The 21,513-nt window shown below is 44.5% G+C and overlaps 1 protein-coding gene across 1 annotated transcript in view; it reads right to left on the minus strand.

Moving 5' to 3' along the window:
- Nucleotides 1-13,842: 13,842 nt before the first annotated feature.
- Nucleotides 13,843-21,513, minus strand: part of CHIT1 (chitinase 1) — a 36,519-nt gene continuing 28,848 nt past the window's right edge. The window contains 9 exon segments of the mRNA XM_055583746.1: nucleotides 13,843-13,913; nucleotides 13,916-14,069; nucleotides 14,072-14,088; nucleotides 14,663-14,761; nucleotides 14,764-14,788; nucleotides 16,436-16,475; nucleotides 16,477-16,547; nucleotides 19,958-19,975; nucleotides 19,977-20,101. Coding sequence (XP_055439721.1) covers nucleotides 13,843-13,913; nucleotides 13,916-14,069; nucleotides 14,072-14,088; nucleotides 14,663-14,761; nucleotides 14,764-14,788; nucleotides 16,436-16,475; nucleotides 16,477-16,547; nucleotides 19,958-19,975; nucleotides 19,977-20,101 — 620 coding nt within the window.

The following is a 21,513-nucleotide window of genomic DNA, read 5'->3' on the forward strand; positions in this document are numbered from 1 at the left end:
TTTTCCTCTAAGGAGCAAGCATTTTTTAATTTCATGGCTGCAGTCACCATCTGCAGTGATTTAGGAGCCCCCCCAAAATAGTCTATCACTGTCTACATTATTTCCCCATCTATTTGCCATGAAGTGATGGGACCAGATGCTATAATCTTAGTTTTCTGAATGTTGAATTTTATGCCAACTTTTTCACACTCCTTTTTCATTTTCATCAAGAGGCTCTTTAGTTCTTCACTTTCTGCCACAAGGGTGGCGTCATCAGCATATCTGAGGTTACTGACATTTCTCCCAGCAATTTTGAGTCCAGCTCCCACTTCATCCAGCCAAACATTTCCCATGATACACTGCATATAAGTTAAATAAACAGAGTGACAATATACAGCCTTGATGTACTCTTTTCCCTATTTGGAACCAGTGTGTTGTTCCATGTCCGATTCTAACTGTTGCTTCTTGACCGTCATACAGATTTGTCAGGAAGCAGGCAAGATGGTGTGGGATTCCCATCTAAGAATTTTCCACAGTTCGTTGTGATCCACACAGTCAGCTTTGTTGTAGTCAATAAAGCAGAAGTAGGTATTTTTCTGGAACTCTCCTGCTTTTTTGATGATCCAACAGATGTTGGCAATTTGATCTCTGGTTCCTCTGCTTTTTCTAAATCCAGCTTGAACATCTGGAAGTTCACAGTTCATGTACTGTTGAACCCTGGCTTGGAGGATTTTGAACATTACTGTGCTAGAGTGTGAAATGAGTGCAGTTGTGCAGTAGTTTGAACATTCTTTGGCATTGCCTTTCTTTGGGATTGGAATGAAAACTGACCTTTTCCAGTCCTGTGGCCTCTGCTGAGTTTCCAAATTTGCTGGCATATTGAGTGCAGCACTTTCACAGCATCATCTTTTAGGATTTGAAATAGCTCAACTGGAATTCCATCACCTCCACTGGCTTTGTTTGTAGTGATGCTTCCTAAGGCCCACTTGACTTTGTATTTCAGGATGTCTGGCTCTAGGTGAATGATCACACCATCGTGATTATCTGGGTTGTGAAGATCTTTTTTGTATAGATCTTCCATATATTCTTGTCATCTTTTCTTAATATCTTCAGCTTCTGTTAGGTCCATACTATTTCTGTCCTTTATTGTGCCCATCTTTTCATGAAATATTCCCTTGGTATCTCTAATTTTCTTGAAGAGATCTCTAGTCTTCCCCATTTTATTGTTTTCCTCCATTTCCTTGAATTGATCACTTAGGAAGCCTTTCTTATCTCTCCTTGCTATTCTCTGGAACTCTGCATTCAAATGGGTATATCTTTCCTTTTCTCTTTTGCCTTTAGCTTCTCTTCTTTTCTCAGATATTTCAAGGCCTCCTCAGACAAACATTTTCCCTTCTTGCATTTTTTACCTTGGGGATGGTCTTGATCATTGCCTCCTCTATAAAGTCATGAACCTCTGTTCATAGTTCTTCAGGCACTCTGCCTATCATATCTAATCCCTTGAATCTATTACTCACTTCCACTGTATAATCATAAGGGATTTGATTTAGGTCATAACTCAGTGGTCTAGTGGTTTTCCCTACTTTGTTCAATTTAAGTCTGAATTTTACAATAAGGAGTTCATGATCTGAGCCATAGTCAGCTCCTGATCTTGTTTTTGTTGCCTGTATAGAGCTTCTCCATCTTCAGCTGCAAAGAATATAATCAGTCTGATTTCAGTATTGACCATCTGGTGATGTCCATGTGTAGAGTCATCTCTTGTGTTATTGGAAGTGGGTATTTGCTCTGACCAGTGGGGTTTCTTGGCAAAACTCTGTTAGCCTTTGCCCTGCTTCATTTTGTACTCCAAGGCCAAATTTGCCTGTTACTCCAGGTATCTCTTGACCTCCTACTGTTGCATTCCAGTCCCCTATAATGAAAAGGACATCTTTTTTGGGTGTTAGTTCTAGAAGGTCTTGCAAGTCTTCATAGAACCATTCAACTTCAGCTTCTTTGGCATTAGTTGTTGGGGCATAGACTTGGATTATTGTGATATTGCCTTGAAAATGAACAGAGATCATTCTATCATTTTTGAGACTGCATCCAAGTACTGCATTTTTAAGGCCTTTTTTGTTGACTATGAGGGCTACTCCATTTCTTCTAAGGGATTCTTGACCACAGTAGTAGATATAATGGTCATCTGAATTAAATTTGCCCATTCCAGTCGATGTTAGTTCACTGATTCCTACAATGTTGGTGTCACTCTTGCCATCTCTTGTTTGGCCATTTCCAGTTTACCTTGATTCATAGACCTAACACTCCAGGTTCCTATACAATATTGTTCTTCACAGCATTGGACTTTGCTTCCATCACCAGTCACATTCACAGTTATTTTTGCTTTGGCTCCGTCTCTTCATTCTTTCTGGAGTTTTATCTCCACTCTTCTCCAATAGCATATTGGGCACCTACCGACCCGGGAAGTTCATCTTTCTGTGTCCTATCTTTTTGCCTTTTTGTGGGGTCCTCAAGGTAAGAATAATGAAGTGGTTTGCCATTCCCTTCTTCAGTGGACCATGTGTTGTCAGAACTCTCCACCATGACCCATCTGTCTTGGGTGACCCTACACAGCATGGCTCATAGTTTCTTTGAGTTAGACAAGGCTGTGGTCCATGTGATCAGTTTGATTAGTTTTCTGTGATTGTGGTTTTCATTCTGTCTGGCTTCTGATCAGAATAAGAGGCTTATGGAAGCTTCCTGATGGGATAGACTGACTGTGGGGGAAACTGGGTCTTGTTCTGATGGGCAGGGCCATGCTCAGTAAATTTTTAATTCAATTTTCTGTTGATGGGTGGGGCTGTGTTCCCTCCCTGTTGTTTGACCTGAGACCAAACCATGGCAGAGGTAATAAAGATAATGGTGATCTCCTTCACAGGTCCCATGCAGGCACTGCTGCACTCAGTGCCCCCGACCCTGCAGCAGGCCACCGCCGACCCATGTCTCTGCCGGAGACTCCTGGACACTCACAGGCAAGTCTGGCTCAGTCTCTTGTGAGCTCACTGCTCCTTTCTCCTGGGTCCTGGTGTGCACAAGGTTTTGTTTGTGCCCTCCAAAAGCCTGTTTCCCCAGTCCCGTGTAAGTTCTGTAATCAAATCCCACCAACCTCCAATGTCAAATTCCCTGGGAATTTTCCATCCCTTTGCCAGATCTCCAGGTTGGGAAATCAGTTGTGGGCCCTAGAACTTTTTTAACAGTGTGAGAATTTATTTGGGATAATTGTTCTGCAGTTTGTGGGTCGTGTGCTTGGCAGCTCTATGGTGGGGAATGGTGACCTCCTTGAAGAGGGCTTGTGCCACATGCTGTGTGATCCAGGTCTGCTGCACCCAGAGACCCTGCCCATGTGGCAGGCCACTGCTGACCTGGACCTCTGCAGGAGACTCTCAAACACTTAGAGGCAGGTCTGGCTCAGTCTCTGTGGGGCCCTGGTGAGCACAAGGTTTTGTTTGAGGCCTCTGAGTGTCTCTGGTGGGTACCTGGTTTGATTCAAAACTCGATTTTGCCCCTCCTACCATCTTGCTGGGGCTTCTCCTTTGCCCTTGGATGTGGAGTATCTTTTTTGGTGGGATCCAACATTCTCCTGTCGATGGTTGTTCAGCAGCGTGTTGTAACTTTGGAGTTCTTACAGGAGAAGATGAGCGCACGTCCTTCTACTCCACCATCTTATCAAGGCCCTGCCCCTGAAAACCACACCACAGATCTGAACTCTTTTTCTGTGAGTTTGTTTGGGTGTTTTTGAAGTATAATTGACCTTCAACACTAATTTAGTTCCCGTTAAGTGATGTAGTGATCTGATATTTCCATATATTTCAAAATGATCATATAATAAGCCTAGTTATGATATGTCACCATACAAAGATACAACGTTGCTATTGACACTGTGCCTTTCATGCTGGTGACTCATTTATTCTGCATCACAGCCCTTCTTATGAAAACTCTCGGCAAATTAGGAATAGAAAGAAACTCCCTTTGTCTTATAAAAGGGATCTACAAGAACCCTACAATAAATAGCATACCTAAGATTGACTGTTGCAAACATCTATCCAGCCAGAAACAAAATAAAGATGCCCACTGTCACTGTTTTTATTCACCACCATCCTGGAGGTGCAGACAACAAGAAAATTACACAAAGGTCATAAGGTTTGGAATATACAACACATTCATGGAGACAATATGATTGTCTACATAGAACTTTCTGCAGAATAACCACTGAAATTAACAAGGAGATTGGAAAAGTTTCTGAGCATAACATCTATATCCAAACATCACTGACATTATTATACACTAGCAGCAATTAATGAAAAACCTTAATTTTTAAAAAGGATAAAATTTACCAAAAATTAAAAACCTAGGAATAAGTATCATAAGAAATGTATAACATCTTTATGAAGAAAATTACAAAATTTTATTGAGCTACTTTTAGAAGATAAAACTAAATAAAGGGATATACCATGTCTTTAGAATAGGAAACAATAAAAATACCAATTCTCCCTACATTAACCTATAAGTTTAATGTAGTTCATATTAAAACCTAAACAGAATTTTTAATGAAATTTGGCATAATGATTCTAACATGTACATGGAACGAGTTAAGAATAGCCAAGACATTCCTGAAACAGAAAACAGAAGGATTTACTGTCCCATCTACCAAGATGGGGGACCAAGATATGGAGCTTGCATGGTGGCTCAGATGTTAAAAAATCTGAGTGCAATGCAGGAGACCCGGGTTCAGCCCCTGGGTCATGAAGATACCCTGGAGAAGGGAATGGCAACCCACTCCAGTATTCTTGCCTGGAGAAATCCGAGAACAGAAGAAACTAGCTTCATACAGTCAGTGGGGTCAAAAGAGTTGGACAACTGAGCAACCAGCACACACAAGAAGAATGAAAAGCCAAGCCTCAAACTGGGAGAAAATACAGTCGAACTTGTAAAGATTAAAGGATCAGTGTTCGGAATACGTAAAGAACTCATACAATTAATAATAAAGAGACAAACAACCCAACAGAAAAATGGGCAAGAGACACTCACTCTACTCACAAAAGAATGAATACAAATAGCTTACGATACGGGAAAATATGGTAAAGTAATGAGTAGTCATGAAAATGCAAATTTAAACCATAGTGCGATGCCTATTTGCACCTCTTGGATTGGTAGAAAGGATGGAAGGCAATGTAAACTTTTCAATAGGAGGAAAAATTTGTATAATCACTTTGAAAAAACATTCACCAGCACCCAGTAAAAATGAACTTGTGCATGCCTCAGGTCCTATCAAGTCCTGGACACACTCTATACACACTCAGCAATAGTCATGCTCAACATGCCTCAGGTCCGATCAAGTCCTGGACACACCCTATGCACACTCATCACAAGTCATGCTCAAGACTGTTCACACCAGTATTGTTCACACCAGTATTGTCCACACTGGCCAAAAGCCGGAAGCAACCCAAAATGCCAATTGGCAGCAGTGTGTATAAGTTGTGGTATAGCCACGTGAGGGAATACTGCACAGCAGTGAAGAAGATTGGGTTCCAGCTCTGGGAAACATACTCAGTGGGCCACAGAAGGTATCACAAGTGTGTTTCTATTTATTTAAAGTTCAAAAATGGCTGGACTAAACAATATCTTATTTAGAAACATACACACAGTTGGTAAAACTAACAAAAAAGAAGGAATGACTAACCAAAGTCCGGCTAGAAGAGTGTGCTACTAAAGAGGGGCCCATGAGTAGCTTCAAAGTTCCTGGTAATGTTGTTTCCTTACCTCCTGTGATTGATTTCTGGAAGATACTGAACTTTCATATTTTAAACACGCTTTTGCTCCTGTGGTAGATTTCATAGTTGAAACAAGATAAAGACAATAGTGCTTCGGTTTCCGTGGCTCCAGGTGAGGTGTGGCACAGTCAGAGGTGGATAATGCTGGGGCAGTACTGTGGGCCCACCAACAGAGCTGGGTCCCGGGTTGCACAGGGGTTGAGGATTTGCCTGCTCCAGCAGGCGTATTAGACGTGGTGGTGAATGCTCAGAGTGTGCTCAGAGAGAAGACCAGAGGAACTCCTCTAGGGGGCTCAGAGTGGTCACTACTGTTAGGAAGAGTGGTCTAACAGCAATTCATGGGCTAAGCACTAAAGCATAAGTGACCCCAAATTCCTTTTTATATAAACTGTGTGGCTCAAAGACAAGCAAATTCTAACATTTCAGGCAGCATTTGCACCTGACTTCAAAGGCCTGCTCCACTCAAGGGTGCATCACCTGATTTATAAAATTAGGGGTGGATGGGTAGGGCAGACTGGTGGATCAACGGAGACAGTCTTGTTTAAAGCAATATTTGCTATGGGGCAGGGGCTCAGATTAAGGAAGACATAGACATATGATGGTAGACATCTAGGGATCCTATATGAAAAGCTGGCATGTCTGAGGTTAGCACTGACCGCTGGGGTACCTGGAGTGGGACGATAGATGTGAGAGCAGGAGAAGAGACTAGGGCCTGATGGAAGGTCTTGGCACTTGACAGAGACTTTATTCTTCAGACAGGAAGAAATTGTTGGTAGTTCTTGGGCATGGGAGATGACAGGATTAGATTCCTAATTTAGAAAGATCAAGCTAGTCACAGTGAGGAGGTTGGACTGGCTGAGAGAGGTACAAGAAGCAGAGAGCCCAGTGAGAAGGCTCATGGGAGGCAGTGCTGATCACGTTGATCCAGCTAATGTGTACTTAATGCTCACCCACCCTGCCAGCAGGACGGACTAGGACACTGAGCTCCCATTTCTTTGCCTAAACTCACACGACTAGTAGGTGGTGGGCAGGAAGTCAGCTCTGCTCCTGCCTGGTGCTCCCCCTACCATAAGGAGACTTCCATTCTACACTCCATTCTGAGCAGGAAGTTAAGTCTCAGTTGAGACCTCAGCGGAAGGAACATGGGCAAAAGCAGACCTGTGCTCTGGACTGAAGAAGAGCAGCTTTCAGAAGGCTGGCACACAGGCAGGGAATAGAGGGGAAGTCACTGCTCAAGGGATCTGGTGCTGCTTGTACCCATGCAAAGAGTCAGCTCATTTCTCTCCCTACCTGTCTCCATCCTTAACTGCCTCCCTGCGTACTGCCCCCAAAACAGCCTTGGGTGAGGGCAAGACAAAATGGATCATTAGGTTAAATGGATTATGCAGATTTTATTCAAATAGAATGACCAAGATTCAGCCCAAAGCTTCAAGAACTAGCTTCAAAGATTAGTATCCTGTACAAAAGTGTATGCTTAGGCATTCAGTTGGACATGACTGAACAACTGATTAGTGCCCAATTTGCTAATGGAGAACGGAGAAATAACTCCAGAAAGAATGAAGAGATGGAGCCAAAGCAAAAATAACACCCAGGTGTACAGGTGCCTAGTGATGGAAGTAAAGTACAATGTTATAAAGAACAATATTGCATAGGAATCTGGAAAGTTAGGTAATTGGTCCATCAGTTCAGTTCAGTTCAGTTGAGTCGCTCAGTCATGTCCGACTCTTTGCGACCCAATGAACTGCACCATCCAGGCCCCCCTGTCCATCACCAACTCCCAGAGTTCACTCAAACTCACATCCATCGAGTCAGTGATGCCATCCAGCCATCTCATCCTCTGTCGTCCCCTTCTCCTCCTGCCCCCAATCCCTCCCAGCATCAGAGTCTTTTCCAATGAGTCAACTCTTCGCATGAGGTGGCCAAAGTACTGGAGTTTCAGCTTTAGCATCATTCCTTCCAAAGAACACCCAGGGCTGATCTCCTTTATAATGGACTGGTTGGATCTCCTTGCAGTCCAAGGGACTCTCAAGAGTCTTCTCCAACACCACAGTTCAAAAGCATCAGTTCTTTGGTGCTCAGCTTTCTTCACAGTCCAACTCTCACATCCATACATGACCACAGGAAAAACCATAGCCTTGACTAGACGGACCTTTGTTGGTAAAGTAATGTCTCTGCTTTTTAATATGCTGTCTAGGTTGGTCATTAACTTTCCTTCCAAGGAATAAGTATTTTTTAATTTCATGGCTGCAATCACCATCTGCAGCGATTTTGGAGGCCCCCAAAATAAAGTCTGTCACTGTTTCCACTGTTTCCCCATCTATTTTCCATGAAGTGATGGGACCAGATGTCATGATCTTAGTTTTCTGAATGTTGAGCTTTAAGCCAACTTTTTCACTCTCCTCTTTCACTTTCATCAGGAGGCTTTTTAGTTCCTCTTCACTTTCTGCCATAAGGGTGGTGTCATCTGCATATCTGAGGTTATTGATATTTCTCCCGGCAATCTTGATTCCAGCTTGTGCTTCTTCCAGCCCAGTGTTTCTCATGATGTACTCTGCACAGAAGTTAAATAAGCAGGGTGACAAAATGCAGCCTTGATGTACTCCTTTTCCCATTTGTAACCTGCCGGGGTCCAGCCCCAGCTGATCCAGGGTATTCGAAGGAGAGACGGCGTAGGCGAGGGTCAGGAAACAACTGCTTAATTAAACGTTAATTAAGGATATAAAGAGTAATAGAATAAGGATAGGTCAGTAGGAAAATTCAGTGGAGAAAAGAGGCTGAGTAGCTTGGTTTACGCCGGAGACCAATAAAACTTCAAGACAAGAAGTTTGCACCACTTACGTAGGCCACAGGCGTCCTTCCGTTCTCCCGAAGGAGAGGAGACACTGAGGCCTCCCCAGTCGGATCTTAGAAGCCCAGGCATAATTAGTAAGCATGGTGGGTTCCGCGCTCCAGATGGAGACTCAGCCAGAGTGAGAGAGAGACATGGGGAGACCAGTCTTTCGAGGAACTGATCCCAATTCTTTATTTTCCATGGTCTACTTTTATACACTGAGATGTTATGCAAAAGTCACACAGGGTCAGCAGTCCTGACTTTTATCAAAGTCAGGTGCTTCATACAAATGTATACAGAGGTCTTAGGGGTGTTACATCATCTTCTGGCCAGGGGGCCTGCTGACAATTTACGACCCTCTCCTTGTGACAGCGGTCAGTCAACCAGGACACTTATTTCTCCAGGGGTGATTATTCTTAAAACAGATGCCACCCAAATAAAGTTACATTCCTAAAGGGTGAGGGTGTAGTGGGTTTTAGTTAAGGAAAGAATTTACTTAGCCTAAGGTCTAACGTGATTTATATCAAAGGTTAATACTTATTTCTTCTATATATTCATTAATGTGTGTAAGGGCAGGGGATATGGAGACTTAGCAACAAACATTGGCTCAACAAATGAAAAAACCCTTCACCAATACAATTTCTAATCAGCCCATTATACTTACACTAATAGCTTTCTAACTTTTCTAAGGAACCTGTTTTTAGAAGGTTTAAAGCATCTCGTGCCTCTCACGGTTGGGAGGCTGTGAGCAATCACATGTGGCCGGACAAGCCTGTCAGGCAGGCTAGAGAACCTTCAGAGGAGTTTGTAGGTTAAAACACTCTTGTCACGCCCAGGAGTTTTTATTAACTGGAGCTCTAGGTTAACTCCTTCTCCGAAAGAGGTGGTGGGGGACAGCCCCCCATAAAGTCAGAGGTGTAGGTGAGAGCACAAAGTAGTAAAGCTCTGGTTATGGGGGTAGATGCTCGAGGATTTCCAGGGGGACTCCTGAGGCTCGATCCCGCCTTTGCGTATGTCGAGCCTCCTTCCTCATGACCTTTGCCATGAGCGGAGTGTCTCACACCAGCCCCCAACAGTAACCAGCCTGTTGTTCCATGTCCTGTTCTAACTGTTGCTTCCTGACCTGCATATAGGTTTCTCAAGAGGCAGGTCAATATATCAAGGTAAATTGGAAGTGGTTAAACAGGAGATGGCAAGAGTGAACATCAACATTTTAGAAATCAGTGAACTAAAATGTACTGGAATGAGCGAATTCTATTCAGATGGCCATTATATCTACCTCTGTGGGCAAGAATCCCTTAGATGAAATGGATTAGCCATCATAGTCAACAAGAGTCAAAAATGCAGTACTTGGATACAATCTCAAAAATGATAGAATGATCTCTGTTCATTTTCAAGGCAAACCATTCAATATCACAGTAATTCAAGTCTATGGCCCAACCACTAATGCCAAATAAGCTGAAGTTGAATGTCTCTATGAAGACCTACAAGACCTTCTAGAACTAACACCCAAAAAAGATGTCCTTTTCATCATAGGGGACTGGAATGCAAAAGTAGAAAGTCAAAAGATGCCTAGAGTAATAGGCAAATTTGGCCTTGGAATACAAACTAAAGTAGGGCAAAGGCTATAAAACATAGTTTTGCCAAGAGAATGTGCTGCTGATAGCAAACACCCTCTTCCAACAGCACAAGAGAGGACTCTACGCATGGACATCACCAGATGGTCAATATTGAAATCAGATTGATTATATTCTTTGCAGCCAAAGATGGAGAAGCTCTATACAGGCAGCAAAAACAAGACAGGGAGCTGACTGTGGCTCAGATCATGAACTCCTTATTGCCAAATTCAGACTTCAATTGAAGAAAGAAAGGAAAACCACTAGACCATTCAGGTATGACTTAAATCAAAACCCTTATGATTATACAGTAAAAGTGAGAAATAGATTCAAGGGATTAGATCTGATAGACAGAGTACCAAAGAACTATGGAAAGAGATTCATGACATTGTACAGGAGGCAGTGATCAAGACTATCCCCAAGGGAAAAAAAAAATGCAAAATGATTGTCTGAGGAGGCCTTATAAATAGCTTAGAAAAGAAGAGAAGCTAAAGGCAAAGGAGAAAAAGATATACCCATCTGAATGCAGCGTTTCAAAGAATAGCAAGGAGAGATAAGAAAGCCTTCTTCACTGATCAATGCAAAGAAATAGAGGAAAACAATTGAATGGGAAAGACTAGAAATGTCTTCAAGAAATTAGAGATACCAAGGGAATATTTCATGCAAAGATGGGCACAATAAAGGATAGAAATGGTATGGGCCTAACAAAAGCTGAAGATATTAAGAAAAGGTGACAAGAATATGTGGAAGATCTATACAAAAAATATCTTCATGACCCAGATAACCATGATGGTGTGATCAATCACCTAGAGCCAGACATCCTGGAATGTGAATTCAAGTGGGCCATAGGAAGCATCATTACAAACAAAGCTAGTGGAGGTGATGGAATTCCAGTTGAGCTATTTCAAATCTTAAAAGATGATGCTGTGAAAGTGCTGCACTCATTATGCCAGCAAATTTGGAAAACTCCGCAGAGGCCACAGGACTGGAAAATGTCAGTTTTCATTCCAATCCCAAAGAAAGGCAATGCCAAAGAATGTTCAAACTACTGCACAATTGCACTCATCTCACACTCTAGCAGAGTAATGCTCAAAATTCTCCAAGTCAGGCTTCAGCAGTATGTGAACCATGAACTTGCAGATGTTCAAGCTGGATTTAGAAAAAGCAGAGGAACCGGAGATCAAGTTGCCAACATTCTATGGATTATCGAAAAAGCAAGAGAGTTCCAGAAACACATCTACTTCTGCTCTATTGACTATGCCAAACCTTTGACTGTGTGGATAACATCAAACTATGGAAAATTATTAAATAGATGGGAATTCCAGACCACCTGACCTATCTCCTGAGAAACCTGTATACAGGTCAATAATCAACAGTTAGAACCGGATGTGGAACAACAGACGGGTTCCAAATTGGGAAACGAGTACACCAAGGCTGTATATTGTCACCCTGCTTGTTTAACTTATATGCAGAGCACATCGTGAGAAATGCCAGGCTGGATAAAGCACAAGCTGGAATCAAGATTGCCGGGAGAAAATAACCTCAGATACACTGATGATACCACCCTTATGGCAGAAAGCGAAGAAGAACTAAAGAGCCTCTTGATGAAAGTGAAAGAGGAGAGTGAAAAGGGTGGCTTAAAACTCAACATTCAGAAAACTAAGATCATAGCATCCGGTCCCATCACTTCTTGGCAAATAGATGGGAAAACAATGTAAACAGTGTCAGACTTTATTTTGGGGGGCTCCAAAATCACTACAGATGGTGATTGCAGCCATGAAATTAAGACACTTGCGCCTCAGAAGAAAAGTTAATGACCAACCTAGATAGCATATTAAAAAGCAGAGACATTACTTTGCCAACAATATCCATCTAGTTAAGCTATGGTTTTTCCAGTAGTCATGTATGGATGTGAGAGTTGGACTATAAAGAAAGCTGAGCACCAAAGAATTGATGCTTTTGAACTATGGAGTTGGAGAAGACTCTTGAGAGTTTCTTGGACTGCAAGGAGATCCAACCAGTCAATCCTAAAGGAAATCAGTCCTGAATATTCATTGGAAGGGCTGATGCTAAAGCTGAAACTCCAATATTTTGGCCACCTGATGCAAAGAACTAATTCACTAGAAAAGACCTTGATTCTGGGAAAGATTGAAGGCTGAAGGAGAAGGGGGCAACAGAGGATGAGATGGTTGGATGGCATCACCGGCTCTATGGATATGAGTTTGAGCAAGCTCTGGGAGTTGATGTTGGACAGGGAAGCCTGGCGTGCTGCAGTCCATGGGGTCACAAAGAGTCAGACACAAATGAACAACTAAACTGAACTGCATGGAGCAACGAAGCCCACACATTTGTCCAGCATGCTGTGTGTGCATGCCCTTCTGTTCCATATTGGTCGATTTAAGTCTTTGTTCTGGTCCCAGAACTGGGTTACAATAAATCTTCAGTTTAAATACCTGTAAAATGAGGTTAATAATTGACCCAGACTCCTCTGGCAACTAGGACTTCCCCAGTGGCTCAGCAGTACAAAATCTGCCTGCAGAGCAGGATACTCAGGAGACAAGGTTGTGATCCCTGACTTGGGACTATCCCCTAAGGGAAGAAATGACAACGCACACCAGTATTCTTGCCTGGAAAATCCTATAAAGAAGAAGCCCGGCGGGCTACAATCCAAAGGGTACAGAGTCAGACATGACTGAGTGCACACATCTGGCAAAAGAGCTTAGGAGCAGTGGGCCTGGATTCTCATCCTAAAGCAGAGAGACCGTGCTGCTGCTGCTAAGTCGCTTCCGTCGTGTCCAACTCTGTGCAACCCCATAGACGGCAGCCCACCAGGCTCCCCCGTCCCTGGGATTTTACAGGCAAGAACACTGGAGTGGGTTGCCATTTCCTTCTCCAATGTGTGAAAGTGAAGTCGGTCAGTCGTGTCCGACTCTTAGCGACCCCATGGACTGCAGCCTACCAGGCTCCTCCGTCCATGGGCTTTAAGCGTACTGGAGTGGGGTGCCATTGCCTTCGTGAGCAGAGCTTTTAAGGCAGGGAAAAGCTCTTTTCTGCTGCCATCTAGTGTGCATCTTGGGAATAACACTTGAGTGAGGTTATCAGGAAGAGTCCTCTCCAAAGGTTTCTGAGCCAGTGAATAACCCGTCAGATCCAGGGCCATGCCCCAGATGCAGTCATCTGTACCCGGGATGCGGCCCACTGGAAAGTGGAGTCTTCGAGGAGAGACCTAGAGCAGAACCTGACATACCCCTCATGGACCACCTTCTTACCGGGCTCTGACCTAGGCATACCTTTTGTCACCTCCCACTCTTGGTTCTCTGCCTTCCTCAGGGTAGGTTTTGAACTAACAGAGTGCTCAGATAGCCTCTGTAAATTATCACATCTGAGGACAGTGAGGTGCAAGCCAAAGATTTATTTTTCAAGTAAAATAAGGCAGCCCAGGAAGAGTAGAACGGGGCTGCTGACAGAGGCTGCCCAAGGCTGAGAACAGAAAGCTTGAATGAGGAAAGACGCAGGAAGCCTGACTGTAGCCACGAGGGAGCGCTAGGGAGGTGGGATGTGGAATGGTCCTGGGCCCTTACCCAGGTGCTGGGGCTGAAGGGGCCTTGGAGACTCAACTCCAGGTGCAGAGTTTGCAAGAGGAGCTGAATACCAGGCTCCTCGGGCTGCTTTGCTGGAACAACCACCCCCTGTACAACTGTAGTAATTGGACCGCTCCAGAGGGTTGGGGTGAAGCCCATCAGCTTTGCCCTGGCATGAAGCGTCTTGTCCAAGGCTGGAACCATGCTCAGGTTCAGAGGGCTGGGGTGGTGCAGAAACATCAGGTTCTGGGGGGGGTCTAAAGGCATATATGGAAGACCTGGGGAAACAGCAATGATTCAAACAAGACTCTTCCAAAAGATCTCAAACCCATAGGCCAACACACAGGCAGCATAGTCAGTAGACCATAGTCAGGCAGCAGCGCAACATGCCATAGCCTAGGGGCAGGGAAAGTCAGACACCCCTGGCAGAGAACAGCCATTCCTACAGCTGGAGCACAGCTCTACAGGAAACACCAGGGCTGCGAGTGCCACAAGTGGCCATCATATGCAGACCCAACCAAGTAACGGTGAGGGCCCGTGGGGGCCACACTGAAGGCTGAGCACAGGCTTCCTCCTTGAGAAGACAGGCTGAGCGCCCTCTGCCCGGAAGTGCCGGTCACCAACACCCTTGGCCAGCACTGGCACAACCATAAAGAGGAAGAAGAAAGTGAGAAAAGAGAACGGTTGCAACAGCTTCCTCAGCTCCTGGGGGAAGAATTTGGGAAATCACAGTACTGGGGCAGTTATTTCCTCAGAAGAAGTCAGAACCTAAGGTTCAGGGAGGTGGGGCGGGGAGGGGGGTATTCATACTTTACCCAGAATTTTGCCTCTGGCTCCTAGCCCCTTACTCACTCAACTCCAACCGCAATGTCTTGATGAGGGGATACCAACTCTGGTTACAGAAGAAGCCAGCAAAATCATCTGTGTCCAGTGTCCAAACCATGGCCCCTGGAGAGCTCTCTGTTTCAGAAAGCTGAGCTGTGCGAGCGTGAGACTGTGGTGGAGGAGCCCGGGGAAGCCTGGGCAGAAGCCCAGAGCCAGCTTTCTCATCTATGCAGGGTTCTCTTCTCCACACCCCCACAGGACCACGAGTCCTGATTCCTGCTAGGAATGATTCATTCTGGAATCTTATGCATAATATAAGCTCAGTGGAGGTGGGCATGAGGGTAGGGGTATGAGGAATACATGGGTTTGTGGCCTTCCTTAGACTGGAAGCCTTAACATCTCAGCCTTTTCTGTTTGGGGTGCTGTCTGCTGATTGTGAGGAGTTCAGTTCCAATAGGGAATGACAGCTTCCCCAAAGACCTGAATCCATTTCATCTTCACGTATTTTTCCATCCCGAGGGCCTTTTTTCCCCCACCAGTTCTCTGGGGCTTCTTTAGGGGATGGCTGCGTGTCCCTTCCGAGTAGGCTTTCCTGGCCCCAGCCCCGTTAGGGGGCCAAGGCTTACCTCTAGTGTGGTGCTGGGGTTAGAAGATAGGGGTGGTCTGGCCCCAGTCTCCCTCCCTTTTGACACCAGTCCCCACTCAGGACTTCAACTTGCTCTCAGAGGCCGTCTTCCTCTTTCCCCCCACCATGTCCTTCTCTTGCACTTTCCTCCCCAGAAGGCCCAGCTTCCCTGCTTTAAGACTTCCACAAAAGCTCTTCCACCACAATCCATCCTCTCATTTTCCCCAGCCAGGATCATGCTGCCTCCTCAGTTCCTCCAAGGCATTTTGTCTACACCTCCAGAAGAACCTGCCTCTGTCTGCCCTTCATAACTGACATGAGACAGGAAGATGAGCAAATGCAGGTCCCTCTACAGAAACCGACAACCTCACTGAGGAGAAAGATATGGAGACAAGTAAATTACTCAAGTTTTGAGCCACCAACTTTGGACAGCAGTGGAGAGGGTGTCATGTAAGTAAATCAAAGGGTCTATAATTTGAACATGCACCAAATATTGTCAATGGATTGAATAAAATGACATGTCTTAAGGAGTTTCAAAAGGGAGGAGTTATGTGTATACCTATGGCTGATTCAGACTTTCCTGGTGGCTCAGGTGGTAAAGCGTCTGTCTACAATGTGGGAGACCTGGGTTCGTTCCCTGAGTTGGGAAGATTCCCTGGAAAAGGAAATAGCACCCCACTCCAGTACTCTTGCCTAGAAAATCCCATGGACGGAGAAGCCTGGTGTCCATGGGGTCTCAAAGAGTCGGACACGACTGAGCGACTTCACTTCACTTATGGCTGATTCATGTTGAGCTTTGACAGAAAACACCAAAATTCTGTAAAGCAATTATCCTTCAATAAAAAATAAATTAATTTTTAAAATGATATGCCTTACTGTATGTATTTTTCCTCTTATATGACTGTATAATTTGTATTTAATAAAATGCGAGTATTTTCAGAGTGACACTCAGTGTAGAGCAGTTTTTGCCATTGTGTCTTTTCTTACCAAGTGATAAGGGTACAAAGTGTTATCACATGGAGTTCTGTGAGATGCTGGGGTATTTCTTCCTGAAGAGATATCTCTTCTTGAAGAAATAAAAGGATATTTCTTCTTGTAGAGATTCTTAATACTGTCATTGTTTTCGACAGGCCTTGGGCACAGAACCACCTTCTCCTAGAAGGGCTGAGTCTCACCTTAGTTTTGAAGCTCTCCACATCATCAAAACCTACCCACTATGCCCTGAAAGACATAGGGCACCTTCTGGTCCTTGATTCTGTGCTCAGCAACACCCTTGCCGGAGAAGACCTGTAGGAGAAGACGGCAGAGCTGGAAAGGCGATGAGAGGCACTGCATGCATTGTCTCCTTGTCATAAGGAGACTCAGTTCAGTTCAGTTACTCAGTCGTGTCCGACTCTTTGCGACCCCATGAATCATAGCACGCCAGGCCTCCCTGTCCATCACCAACTCCCGGAGTTGACTCAAACTCATGTCCATCGAGTCGGTGATGCCATCCAGCCATCTCATCCTCCGTCGTCCCCTTCTCCTCCTGCCCCCAATCCCTTCCAGCATCAGAGTCTTTTCCAATGAGTCAACTCTTCACATGAGGTGGCCAAAGTATTGGAGTTTCAGCTTCAGCATCAGTCCTTCCAATGAACACCCAGGACTGATCTCCTTTAGAATGGAATGGTTGGATCTTCTTGCAGTCCAAGGGGTTCTCAAGAGTCTTCTGCAACACCACAGTTCAAAAGCATCAATTCTTCGGTGCTTAGCTTTCTTCACAGTCCAACTCTCACATCCATACATGACCACTGGAAACACCATAGACTTGACTAGATGGACCTTTGTTGGCAAAGTAATGTCTCTGCTTTTCAATATGCTATCTAGGTTGGTCATAACTTTCCTTCCAAGGAGTAAGCATCTTTTAATTTTATGGCTGCAATCACCATCTGCAGTGATTTTGGAGCCCCAAAAAATAAAGTCTGACACTGGTGCCCCATCTATTTTCCATGAAGTGATGGGTTCTGGCTGCCTAAAACCAGCTTGAACATCTGGAAGTTTATGGTTCACATATTGCTGAAACCTGGCTTGGAGAATTTTGAGCATTACTTTACTAGAGTGTGAGACGAGTGCAATTGTGTGGTAGTTTGAGCATTCTTTGGCATTGCCTTTCTTTGGGATTGGAATGAAAACTGACCTTTTCCAGTCCTGTGGCCTCTGCTGAGTTTTCCAAATTTGCTGGCCTATTGAGTGCAGCACTTTCACAGCATCATCTTTCAGGATTTGAAATAGCTCAACTGGAATTCCATCACCTCCACTAGCTTTGTTCATAGTGATGCTTTCTAAGGCCCACTTGACTTCACATTCCAGGATGTCTGGCTCTAGGTGAGTGATCAACATCGTGATTATCTGGGTCATGAAGATCTTTTTTATACAGTTATTCTGTGTATTCTTGCCATCTCTTGTTAATATCTTCTGCTTCTGTTAGGTCCACACCATTTCTGTCCTTTATCGAGCTCATATTTGCATGAACTGTTCCCTTGGTATCTCTAATTTTCTTGAAGAGATCTCTAGTCTTTCCCATTCTGTTGTTTTCCTCTATTTCCTTTCATTGATTGCTGAGGGAGACTTTCTTATCTCTCCTTGTTATTCTTTGGAACTCTGCATTCAGATGTGTATATCTTTCCTTTTCTCCTTTGCTTTTCACTTCTCTTCTTTTCACAGCTATTTGTAAGAGCTCCCCAGACAGCCATTTTGCTTTTTTGCATTTCTTTTCCATGGGGATGGTCTTGATCCCTGTCTCCTGTACAATGTCATGAACAATGTCCATAGTTCATCAGGCACTCTGTCTATCAGATCTAGGCCCTTAAATCTATTTCTCACTTCCACTATATAATCATAAGGGATTCGATTTAGGCCACACCTGAATGGTCTAGTGGTTTTCCCTACTTTCTTAAATTTAAGTCTGAATTTGGCAATAAGGAGTTCATGATCTGAGCCACAGTCAGCTCCCGATCTTGTTTTTGCTGACTGTATAGAGCTTCTCCATCTTTGGCTGCAAAGAATATAATCAATCTGATTTCAGTGTTGACCATCTGGTGATTACCATGTGTAGAGTCTTCTCTTCTGTTTTTGGAAGAGGGTGTTTGCTATGACCAGTGCATTTTCTTGGCAAAACTCTATTAGCCTTTGCCCTGCTTCATTCCATACTCCAAGGCCAAATTTGCCTGTTACTCCAGGTGTTTCTTGACTTCCCACTTTTGCATTCCAGTACCCTATAATGAAAAGGACATCTTTTTGGGGTGTTAGTTCTAAAAGGTCTTGTAGGTCTTCATAGAACCGTTCAACTTCAGCTTCTTCAGTGTTACTGGTTGGGGGCATAGGCTTGGATTACTGTGATATGGAATGGTTTGCCTTGGAAACGAACAGAGATCATTCTGCATTTTTGAGATTGCATCCAAGTACTGCATTTCAGACTCTTTTGTTGACCATGATGGCGACTCCATTTTTTCTAAGAGATTCCTGCCCACTGCTTCTGCAGTCGCTTCAGTCATGTCCGACTCTGTGCAACCCCATGGACTGCAGCCTACCAGGCTCCTTCATCCATGGGATTTTCCAGGCAACAGTACTGGAGTGGGGTGCCATTGCCTTCTCCGTTCCTGCCCACAGTAGTAGATATAATGGTCATCTGAGTTAATTTCACCCATTCTAGTCCATTTTAGTTCGCTGATTCCTAGAATGCCGATGTTCACTCTTAGCATCTCCTGTTTGACCACTTCCAATTTGCTTTGATTCATGGACCTAGCATTCCAGGTTCCTATGCAATAATGCTCTTTACAGCATCGGACCTTGCTTCTACCACCAGTCACATCCACAACTGAGTATTGTTTTTGCTTTGGCTCCATCCCTTCATTCTTTCTGGAGTTATTTCTCCATTGATCTCCAGTAGTATATTGGGCACTCACCGACCTGGGGAGTTCCTCTTTCATTATCCTATCATTTTGCCTTTTCATACTGTTCATGGGGTTCTCAAGGCAAGAATACTGAAGTGGCTTGCCATTCCCTTCTCCAGCGGACCACATTCTGTCAGACCTCTCCACCATGACCCGCCCATCTTGGGTGGCCCCACACGGCATGGCTCAGTTTCATTGAGTTAGACAAGGCTGTGGTCCATGTGATCAGATTGGCTAGTTTTCTGTGATTATGGTTTCAGTGTGTCTGCCCTCTGATGCCCTCTCGCAACACCTACCATCTTACTTGGGTTTCTCTTGCCTTGGACGTGGGGTATCTCTTCACGAATGCTCCAGCAAAGCGCAGTCGCTCCTCCTTACCTTGGACGAGGTCGCCCGTCTGACCTTGAACGTGGAGTAGCTCCTCTCAGCCCTCCTGCACCCTCGCAGCTGCCACTCCTTCGACGTGGGGTAGCTCTTCTCAGCCGCTCCTGCGCCATCGCAGCCTGGCACTCTTGGCCCCATGAGGAGACTAGAGACTAAAAATTCATGTCTGAGAAGCCTGGAGAACCGAGGAAGTTCTAGACTGAGTGATCTAGAACTGTGGATTTAGTGAGGCACCTGGGCTTAAGGATAAAACCAAAATGACATACATGGGATGAAATTTATCAGACCAGAATTCACTATGCCTGGCATCCTCATTCAGAAGTTAAGGGAGAAGGAGCCCCTGCTCTGCACAGTACTCAGGGTGGTTCTGGGTTTTCTTACTTCATAGTAAGCTAGCAGTCTTTGGTTCCCCTCCGTCTTTGGTAAAGGGGCCAGGAATTCCATGCGCCATGGCTTGGGCCCTCACTGTGGTGTCCAACAAGGAGGCCAGGGTAAAGGATTGTCCATAGGCGGGCATAGCCACCATTGTGTGGCAGAGTCCTGGTAGTAGATGAGGAGTGTCAGGGTTCATTTTCTTTGCCTTCAAACTGGGTCTGCTCATCCAAGGCTGGTGGCTCCAGAGGAGTTTCATGAATCTTTACTGGGGCTCCAACCCTGCCCCCATCTTCTTTAGATCCTATCTTAGACCCTCAACCCAGTGAGAGAAGCTACATGGACCTATAGCCAAGGGCTTGGGCTCTGGAGTCTGATGGTCATTGACTGAGTAAATATTTATTGAAGGCTTGCTGTGTGCCAGGTACTGTCCTAGATGCTTGGGATAACTCAGTGAGCAAAGATCCTTGCCTTACTCAGCAACTTATTTGACTGCTAAGCCTCAGCCTTCCTATCTATAAAATGGAAGTAATAAAAGTATGTGTCTCTAAGAACATTGTGAAAATCAAAAGATATAATGCATGTATAAGATCTAAGACAATGCAATAAAGGGGAGCTGTGATTATGATCATTACAATCACTGCTGTTTCACTTTCAGTACAAGAGCAGAGAATTTTATTTATCTCTGTATCCCCAGTGCCTAGAACAACACTTGACACTGAGATGCACGAATAGAACAAATGAGCACAGGGCTTCTTCACCACCTCTGCACAAGACCTTCTCCCATCGTGTACTGCTTGACATAACACCCCCAGGCTTACAACATGAGGAGGTACACTATACAGCCCTGTAAAATAAACAAATAATGAAGACTCTTCCTTGCCAGGATGACGGGCTCATTTTCTCCAAGAAGCCATTCTGCTTTAGTCCAGATTTCCTAATTACTCTAGCAACCACTTAGCACTTAGGTTATTTTCACTGTACTGAATGACATGTATTTCTTGTTGATGGTCTGTAAGATTTACCTTTTTGATCAAATTAGAGCTTTCTGAAAGCAGAGATCAGAGCACCCTGCTAAGCTCTGTGGCATTTTTATCCAGATTTGGAAACTTCACCGCTCTGATCAGAAGCAGTCTGACAGGGCACACAGTATGCAGAGTAGAAGGCCTCTTTGTAGGAGGAGAAAGGCCTCCATTCCCCCAGATTGATCCAGAGCACACAGTTTGGAGGGCACCATGCCAGTGGGGGTTCTAGCCCCTCACCTCTCAACTGAAGGGTTTTGTGTGTTTCCCCACATGCCCGGGCTGGCTTCCCCTGGGACCCATAGTTTTCCAGATGGGAGTGGAGGGTTGGGCTGTGTGAGATCTAGACACCTGGCCCCAGTGCCTAAAGAAGTATACTTTATTTGTGAAAGAGTCACAGAAGTCCTAAACATCCCACCTAGCTGACACACAAAGATGTGGGCTCCTCAGAATTAACAAATATTTTAATTTAGGACACTTTGTTGTTCTTGTTTATGCTAAGAAGGAGAAATGATATGGCCAGTCTTGACTTTTAAAACATAG

Source organism: Bubalus kerabau, chromosome 5, assembly GCF_029407905.1.
Source record: "Bubalus kerabau isolate K-KA32 ecotype Philippines breed swamp buffalo chromosome 5, PCC_UOA_SB_1v2, whole genome shotgun sequence".
Taxonomy (NCBI): Eukaryota; Metazoa; Chordata; class Mammalia; order Artiodactyla; family Bovidae; genus Bubalus; species Bubalus kerabau.